Source organism: Phaseolus vulgaris, chromosome 3 (assembly GCF_000499845.2).
Source record: "Phaseolus vulgaris cultivar G19833 chromosome 3, P. vulgaris v2.0, whole genome shotgun sequence".
NCBI lineage: Eukaryota > Viridiplantae > Streptophyta > Magnoliopsida > Fabales > Fabaceae > Phaseolus > Phaseolus vulgaris.
In genome coordinates this window covers 10,030,571-10,039,668 of record NC_023757.2, presented here as the reverse complement: position 1 = coordinate 10,039,668, position 9,098 = coordinate 10,030,571, and the positions used below count along the sequence as shown (strand labels likewise).

The 9,098-nt window shown below is 52.5% G+C and overlaps 2 protein-coding genes across 2 annotated transcripts; one reads left to right on the top strand and one right to left on the bottom strand.

The window, feature by feature from the left end:
• The first annotated feature begins 703 nt into the window (after window positions 1-703).
• LOC137839087 (uncharacterized) lies at window positions 704-1,303 on the top strand. The gene has a single exon (XM_068648216.1). The coding sequence runs from the start codon at window positions 704-706 to the stop codon at window positions 1,301-1,303; it is 600 nt and encodes a 199-aa protein (XP_068504317.1).
• A 1,069-nt stretch (window positions 1,304-2,372) lies between these two features.
• LOC137839086 (uncharacterized) lies at window positions 2,373-6,191 on the bottom strand. The gene is made up of 3 exons (XM_068648215.1): window positions 5,456-6,191; window positions 4,362-5,117; window positions 2,373-4,267 (listed from the first exon to the last, which is right to left on the bottom strand). Exons 1-3 carry the CDS (start codon window positions 6,189-6,191, stop codon window positions 2,373-2,375), a joined length of 3,387 nt encoding a protein of 1,128 aa, XP_068504316.1.
• Window positions 6,192-9,098: the final 2,907 nt, after the last annotated feature.

The following is a 9,098-nucleotide window of genomic DNA, read 5'->3' as shown; positions in this document are numbered from 1 at the left end:
CCCCTTGTATTGGACTTCCAAACCCAAAGGTTTTAAGTTTTGGCCGAGACCGACAGGGAGTGAGGAGGAGGTGGAGATCCTCTCCTTCTTCGATGCCCTCCCGAGGAAGCTTCCTTGCCGGTCGCTGATCGGTGCATATACCGAGACAGCACGTTGAGCGGCCATTAGGGGTATGGGCTCGTCCTTTTTCTGTGCCGGTCGGTATTTTTCTTTTCATTTTCTAACTTGTGTTTTTTGATTTGCAGCGACTATGGTTCAAGAGAAACCAACCGGCACCATCGTTCTTGATGAATACTGGAAGAGGGCGGCCGACCGAAAGGGACGTCGAAGCATCGACGTTCTTCCTGCGAACGCTCCTGCCGCCCCTGGTGCCGAGAGGGACCTGGCCGGCCCTTCCCACAAGTCCAAGAAAAGGGCGAGGGATGGTGGTAACGTCGCCACCACCTATCGTTCCCCCTGCTCTCTGCCGACGCCGCCTCCTTCCCGACACGAAATGGTCTAGGTGGGCTCTCTCTCCCCTCGGCATGCGGAGCAAGCATCCGGTGCTTCAGCTGGTGGCCATCGGCCGCCGACCTCGGTCCTAGATCTTCTAGGGGGTAGTCACAAGTTTACGCGTAGAGTTCGCGTGGCTCTCCCTGAGGGGACCCGGGAGTCGATCCGGTCGGTCGCCCCCATTGACCTGCTGAAGAGTGGGCTAGAGCTTATGTGCCGGTCCATCGTTCTTGTTGAGCAAGGGATCGAAGGTCATGGCCAACATGCTGAGGATGTCTCTCGACTGGAGCAGGAGTTGGCTGAGGCTCGCGAGAACCTTAAGCCGTCCTTGGCTGCCAATGATGACCTCTCGGCCAGCGCCGCTCGGGAGGCTGCCAAGAGGGAGCTCGCTGATAAAGATGCTGCCGAGGCGAGACGGCTTTTGGCCTCGGCCAAAGAGGAGGCTTCGAGGGCGGCAGCCGAAGCTGTCGAGGTGAAGAAGATGGCCGAGGAGAAGCTCTCGTCCTCGGCTGCTGAATTGGCCGCCCTCCAAGCTGCCAAGGAGCAGGTTGAGGCTGAGCTCGACCAGAACTACGACGAGTCGGAGGAGCTGCTTAAGCAGTGCTTCGACCGAGCCGTGCGCCAAGCCCATTTTCTTTATGGGGGACCGCCGGCCACTAGTGAATTTAATATGGACTATGAAGTTCACCAAGGTCGGTTGGTTCCAAGTGCCGAGGCGGGGGCTTTGGAGGCATCGGAGGCTCAGGCGACCGGGACCCATGAGGGGGAGGCCGAGGCTGAGGAGGGGGAGTGCGTGGAAGTCCAAGACTAGGTTTTTCCCTTGGCCGGGGTGTGGCCTGCTCTTGTTTTTAATTTCCTCCTAGGCCGGGGTGTGGCTTCTTTATCTTGCTTTTTGTTGTATCGTCCTATTTCTATCATTAATATATGGTCTATCTTTCTTTCGTCTTTGTTTTGCGTAAAAATTTACAAGTTACCCTGTCGGTCTCCTGTTGATTCGGGCGGTCGGCCACAACTGCGAATGTCAAAATTTAAGCGAGTAAAACGTGGGCGATCGGTCATTAACTACGAACGTTAAAATTTAAGCGAGTAAAACGTGGGCGATCGGTCATTAACTACGAATGTTAAAATTTAAGCGAGTAAAACGTGGGCGATCGGTCATTAACTACGAACGTTAAAATTTAAGCGAGTAAAACGTGGGCGATCGGTCATTAACTACGAACGTTAGGTTCGAGTAGGTAAAATATGGGCGATCGGCCATTAATTGTGAACGTTTAAATTCGAGCAAGTAAAATACGAGCGGTCGGCCATCATCTGCGAGTGTTTAAATTCGAGCAAGAAAAGTACAGGTCGATTGGCCATTAATTGCAATAAATATAATTCGGGCGTTCGGCCTTAATTTGCGATGTTAATCGAGCAAGTGGGCGATCGACCAATACTTGTGATGTCGGTCTCCCGTTGATTCGAGCGGTCGGCCGACACTTGCGATCTTAATCGAGCAAGTGGGCGATCGGCCAATACTTGCGATGTCATTAGAGCAAGTTTGGCGAGCGGTCGGCCGGCACTTGCGATGTTAATCGAGCAAGTGGGCGATCGGCCAATACTGCGATGTCGTTGGATCAAGTTTGGCGAGCACTCGGCCGACACTTGCGATGTTAATCGAGCAAGTGGGCGATCGGCCCATACTTGCGATGTCATTCGAGCAAGTTTGGCGAGCGGTCGGCCGACACTTGCGATGTTAATCGAGCAAGTGGGTAGTCGGTCGGCCGACACTTGCGATGTTAATCGAGCAAGTGGGCAGTCGGTTGGCCATTGCTTGTTCGGTAGAATATTTCCGAGAGGCGGTGGCAAAATATTTCTGACATTTTGATGAGAACGCCTCGTTAAAACCTCCCTGGTTGGGTGAGGAAAGAGTGCGTGATTTTATTGATTTTAACTGTATAGAACTTGAGGTGCGTGGCATTCCACGTTCTCGGTACAATTTTTCCTGAAAGCCATTCTAAATGATAAGCTCCTCCTTGTGCGACTTCTCGGACTCGGAAAGGCCCCTCCCAGTTGGATGAGAACTTCCCTTCATTTTTTCTTGCGTCGCTGCACATTCTCCAGACGAGATCGCCCTTCTGGAAACCTCTTGGCCGGACTTTGGTGTTGTACCATCTGGACGCCCGGACTTTGCAGGCGGCCTCCCGAATCCTGCTTTTGTCACGAAACTCACTTACCAGGTCGAGGTTAACTGCTAGGCTTTCCTCGTTCAGGGTGAGGTCGAACATCTGCCGTCGTATGGTGGGCTCGGCCACCTCAACCGGGATCATGGCCTCGGTCCCGTATGTCAAGCTGTAGGGTGTCTCCTGCGTGGTAGTTTGGGGGGTGCACCTATACGCCCAAAGTACCTCGATCAGTTCCTCAGTCCATCGGCCCTTTGCTTTGCCCAGCCGCTTCTTCAGCTCGTTGAGTATGACCTTGTTGGCGGCCTCGGCCTGTCCATTGGTTTGCGGGTGTTCCACCGAGGCTGTGATGGACTTGATGCCCAGGTCGTCATAGAAGGACTGTAGGCCTCGGTCAATGAACTGTCGGCCATTATCAGTTATTATCGTGTGCGGGACGCCGAATCGGCAGACAATGCTCATCCATACGAAGTTTTGCACATTCTTCGCCGAGATGGAGGCAAGGGGTTCGGCCTCAATCCATTTTGTGAAGTAGTCGACTCCCACCAGGAGGAACTTGGTCTGCCTTTTCCCTGGGGAGAATGGGCCGATAATGTCCATCCCCCATATGGCGAACGGCCATGGGGAAATGATGTTGTGCAGTTCTTCCGGCCTGGTGTGGTGGAGGGGGCCGAACTCTTGGCACTTGGCGCATTTCTTCACGTACTCGGCACAGTCGCCCTGTATGGTCGGCCAGTAGTAGCCGGCCCTTAGAACTTTGGCGGCCATCGTCCTCGCCCCAGCGTGGTTCCCACAGACCCCCTCATGGATCTCGGCCAGAATGTATTCGGCCCGTGTGTTGGTGATGCATTTTAGCAGGGGGGTCGAGTACCCTCTCCGGTACAGATCTTCGTTGATCATGGTGTATCGGGCGCATTGTTGCTTCATCGCCTTTTCTTGGCCGGCCTTGAATGTGCTGTCCGTTAGGTACTGAATTACGGGTGTCATCCAGTTGTCGGCCTCGGCCTCTTCCTCTTCTATAGCCAGGCACTCGGCCTCGGCCTCCGTCACACTTGGGTGTCCCAGCCATATTTGTATGATTGACCTCTGATGGCTCTTCTTTTTGGTGACCGAGAGCTTGGACAGGATGTCGGCCCTTTTATTGTCCTCCCTCGGTATGTGTTGCAAGGGTGCTTTGCTGAAGCGGGCGATACTGTTTTTGGCCGCGTGATAGTACCGTTGCAGCAAAGGCTCTTTAACCTCGAAATCTCCGTTGACTTGGCCGACCATCACCTGAGAGTCGCTTTTGCATGTAACCTCGCGCGCTCCCATGTCGTAGGCTAGGTTCAACCCGGCCAGCAAGGCCTCGTATTCAGCCTGGTTGTTGGTCGCCCGGAATCCGAACTGGAGGGCTTGTTCCAAAAAAAGGTCGCCCGGCCCCTCCAGGACGACTCCCGCTCCACAAGCTGTTTTGTTTGAGGAGCCGTCCACATAGAGCGTCCACCCGCCCGAGAGGGTGGGCAATGGTGTCAGCTCGGCCGAGAAGTCGGCCAAGCACTGAGACTTGATGGCGCTCCTCGGCTCATAGCGTATGTCGAATTCGGAGAGTTCAACTGACCATCCTATCATCCTCCCTGCAAGGTCCGGTTTAGACAAAATTTTGAAAATAGGGTAGTCGGTTCTTACATTTATGGAGTGATTTTGGAAGTATGGGCGCATCCGTCTTGCCGTGAGGACCAGTGCGAGAGCCACCTTCTCGATCATCTGATATCGGGTCTCGGCCGAGTGGAGGGTTCGGCTGACGAAGTACACTGGACGTTCCTCGCCCTCGGTCTCTTGTACCAGGGCAGCGCTGACTGCCTCCTCCGAGACTGCTAGATAGACAAGGATCGGGTGATCGGGTCTCGACTTCTGGATGACGGCCGGGGATGTGAGAAACTCCTTGAACTGCTTGAAGATTTCCTCGCATTGGTCGTCCTAGACGAACCTTTTGCCCTTCCGGAGCAGCTGGACCATCGGCCTCGTCCTCTCGGCCCGGCAGGGGACGAACCGGGAGAGGGCGGTCAGCCGCCCTAAGAGTTGTTGTACCTCTTTCACGCTGCTCGGGCTTCTCATGTTGAGTATAGCTTGACACTTGTCGGGGTTGGCCTCTATCCCCCGGTGGGTGAGCATGAAGCCTAGGAACTTCCCTCCCTCGACCCCGAAGGTACATTTTTCGGGGTTGAGCTTCATGTTGACTCCCCTTAAGGCCTTGAAGACCTCGTCCAGGTCTTTCAGGTGTTGACCAAATGAGTCGGACTTCACGACTATGTCGTCCACGTACACCTCTACCGCTCGGCCGATTAGGCCTTTGAAGACTTTGTCCATGAGGCGCTGGTAGGTCGTCCCTGCGTTCTTGAGGCCGAATGGCATGACCTCGTAATAGTAGTTGGCGTCGGTCGTCATGAAGGCCGTTTTCTCCTTGTCCTTCGGGTGCATGCTTATCTGGTTATAGCCAGAGTAAGCGTCCAGGAAGCTCATGATTTTGTGGCCGGCCGCCCCATCCACCAGTCGGTCAATGTTCGGAAGCGGGTAGGTGTCTTTCGGACATGCGCTGTTGATGTTTCTGTAGTCAACACACATCCTCCAGTTACCGTTCGGCTTGGTGACCATGACGACATTGGCCAGCCATGTCGTGTATCAGGCCTCCCTTATGAATCCGGCCGACAGGAGTTTCTCGGCCTCCTCCTTTGCCGCGAGTCGCTTTTCGTTGCCCAAGTCTCTCTTCTTTTAGGAGATCGGTCGGGCTTCCTTGAATATTGACAGTCGATGGGTGATGACACCTGGGCTCACTCCCGGCATGTCGGACGACGTCCATGCGAACATGTCGATATTCTTTTTTAGCGCGTCATGCATGATCTCGGCCTCGGCCGCTGCCAAGGTTGTCCCTACAGCCGTGCTGTGCTCTTCGTCAAGGAGGGAGACTCTCCTCAGCTCCTCTCTTGCCTCTAGCCTGTCCTCGGTCGCCCGGGGATCGAGGTCTACCAGTGTCACGGTTGGCTGGGCTTCCCTCGGCCGGTCCTTCCTGGGGGAGCGATTCTTTCGGGAGGATTTTCTCGCCCAAAGGGGAGAGGTGTCGGCCCTTAGAGGCTCCACCCGGAGGCTCTCGGCGTAGCACTCTCGTGCTTCTTTCTGGTCCACGTGGACTGTGAGAATGTCCCCTGTCTTCGAAGGGAATTTCATTGCAAGGTGAGGGGTTGATACTATGGCCATCAGCCGGTTGATGGAGGGTCGGCCGAGGAGAATGTTGTAGGAGGTGTTGGCATCGATGACCAGGTATCGAATTTTGAAGGTCCTGGTGCTCTTCCCCTCTCCGAAGGTGGTGTACAAGTCGATATAACCCTTGGTACCCACCCTCTCGCCCGAGAATCCTACCACGTGGTCGTCGTATGGCATCATCTCGGTCTCGGCCATCCTCATAGCCTTGAAAGTTTTCCAGTAAAGGATATCTACCGAACTTCCTTGGTCCACGAGGGTCTTCCGTATGGTGAATCGGTCTATGTCGACCGCTATCACCATCGGGTCGTCTTGCTGGCGGTAGTCTACGCCCTTGAAGTCCTCGTCCGTGAAAGTAATGGGTGGCATCCTCGGTCGGAATGCCACCACGTTCACCTGATGTACTGCCCGGAGGTATCTCTTCCGAGCGTTGTTCGTGCTTCCTCCTCCGGCGAAGCCTCCGGCTATAGTATTGATAACCTCTCAGTTACCTCTCTGATCGGCCTCCCTGGGGGGATCGTCTCTCCGAAGGGGGTCGGCCCTTGCGGGTTGTCGGTCGCCTCTGGTATTTCGGTCATTTCGGCCGCGTTGAGATGACCTCGTCCGCCTGGGTGGATCCTCCCGGCCGGGTGGGTCTCGGTTATTCCTGACGAAACGTCGAAGATGCCTGGCTTGGATAAGTTCCTTGATCTTATCCTTAAGAGCCTGACACTCGTCGGTTGAGTGTCCAGTGTTTTGGTGGTACCGACACTGCTTCCTCCGGTCGGCATTATTTGGGCTGGCCACCTTCCTTGGGGGAGGGATCAACTCGGCGTTGAGGGCCTCGTCCAGGATCCTCCCTCTCTCATTCGTCAACGGTGTGTATCTCGAGAATCGAATTGGTCGGTCTCGATTCTCTCGTCGCCGGTCAGTTCTTTGTATTGGTCGCGCCTGGCGGTCCTTCTCTTCCTTCCTCTCTCCGCCGGCCTCAGCACGGGCCTGGTTGCGGAACTCTCTTAGCTCCTCCAGCTGCATGTACTTAGCAGCTCTCTTTCTCAGCTCGTCCAGGCTGTCGGCCGGCTGCATGCACAGGTTGTCGACAAAGGACCCCGGACGCAGGGCCGTCAGCATGTGGTGCATGGCGACGTCCGGACTCAGATTCCGGATGCTCATCGCCACTTTACTGAACCTATCCACGAAGGTTCTCAGCGACTCTCCCTTCTCCTGGCGGATGCCTACCAGAGCGATGGAGGTCAGATGGTGCGGCCGAGTCTGAGTTGCGAACTGAGTTTCAAACTTTGCGACGAGCGTGGCAAAACTATCAATGGAGTTGGGTGAGAGCTTCGTGAACCAACTAAGGGCTGCTCCCTTCAAGGATGTGGGGAACACTCGGCATAAGACGGCGTCGTCCGAGGTGTAGAGACTCATATGGGTGGTGTAGGCGTCCAGGTGCTCGTCCGTGTCGGTCGACCCGTCATATCGGTCTCGGTTGAAACCCTTCCACTTCTCAGGAAGTGGGACTTCGATGATGTTGTTTGTAAAAGGATGTCGGCAGTTCGGGTCGGCCGTCAGGGTCGTCCGGGTGGACCTGATTAGGCACGACTCGTCGCCCATCTCAGTCTCTCGGGGAGGGGGTCGGCCCCTCGTCCCCTCGGCCACATCCGGGTTGGGGGGAGAGGTGTAGGACCTGCCTACGACATTTGTCGGTAGGTCCGAGGGTCCTTCCTCCCCCAGCTTCTTCTTCATCTCATCGTTCTCCCTGCGGAGAACTTGCAGCTCTTGCTCGTTTTTCTGAGCAGCCTCCTCGGCTCTTCTTTTCATCTCGGCCATCTCCCTCTGGAGAGACAGCAGCAGCATTGTTTGGTCAGCTTCAGTCATCCTTTCCATGCTTCTTGTTGAGACCATCTACTTTTTTCCTTCAGCTAGTTTCCCTCGGGCCCCACGGTGGGCGCCAATTGTTCCTGCTAGGGAGATGGGACCTAGAGAACTATTGAAGTCTTCTTCTCCTTCCTTTGGTCGGTCAAGTGACTGGGTGGTGAGCTGGGATTCTCTTCGTCCTCCTGCTTCTCCTTCAGCCCTCGGCCTCGGCTGAACACCGGATGGTGGGGGTACCAGCGAAGGCACTCCGACGCTCAAGTTAGTAAAGCGGGTGGTCAGCTCTCAGGTAGGTGAACAGTAATAAATGACATACCTTACTCCTTGGAATGCGTGCTATTTATATTATTCTAATGGGCCTACCTTGCTGGGCCCGTTTATCGAGGTGGATACCGCTTAGGGTTGCATTACCTAATTCTTGATGATGGATTAGCTTCACTGATCTCGGTTTGAGCGTTAATTGTAATGGGGTTCGGTCATCGGCCAAATTCCCATGGTGAGGGTCGGCCATCGGCCAAATACCTGTGGTCTTCGGCCGTCTCAGTTAAGTCTTCTAAGGTCTCAGCCTCTCGGACTATCGGCCATGTCTTCTAAGGTCTCGGCCTCTCGGCACGAGTCTCCCTCATCTCGGCCTCTCGGCCTATCGGCCAAGTCTTCTAAGGTCTCGGCCTCTCCCATACCGGTACAGTGATCACACACATCATTAAACAAATAATTGATTTAGGAAAAATTTGAAAAAAAATAATTAAATGTCAACATCCTAAAATGTATTGATAAATCATAGTAGCCAAATGGCACAAAAGTTTTTGAATAAAAGATTTTTCATTTTTGATAATCTTTGAGATCATAAATTATAGATGAATAAGCTTGTTGAACAAGAAACTAATGAAAAAAAGGAAGAGGTTACTAAAAAATCACCAAAAAAATCATTAAATAACAACTAATTTTAAATAAAAATAATAATTAATTATTATATTAATTAAATTAGATACTATTTTATAAAAAAAAATATTAGTATTTAAAGTAGTTTATATTATTAAAAAAAGTTTATAAAATATTTTTTAAACTATTATTTAATATTAGTTACTAAATTTTTAACTATTAATTATTTTAAATTCTAATAATAAAGGCTAAAGATTCAGGGTAGAAATTTGATTATAAAGAATGACATTAACTTTTTTTTTTCTAAACCGAGCCTATTGTGGTAAAGGACTGAATTAGTAGAGTAATTCTTAATTATTTATATTGAGAAGAAAAATGGATTTTGTTAAGGAAAGGGAAAAGGAAGTCCATTTATTGTTGCTGTAAAAGAAATACCAAATATATCTTTTACGAGCTATATACTACACATGATAT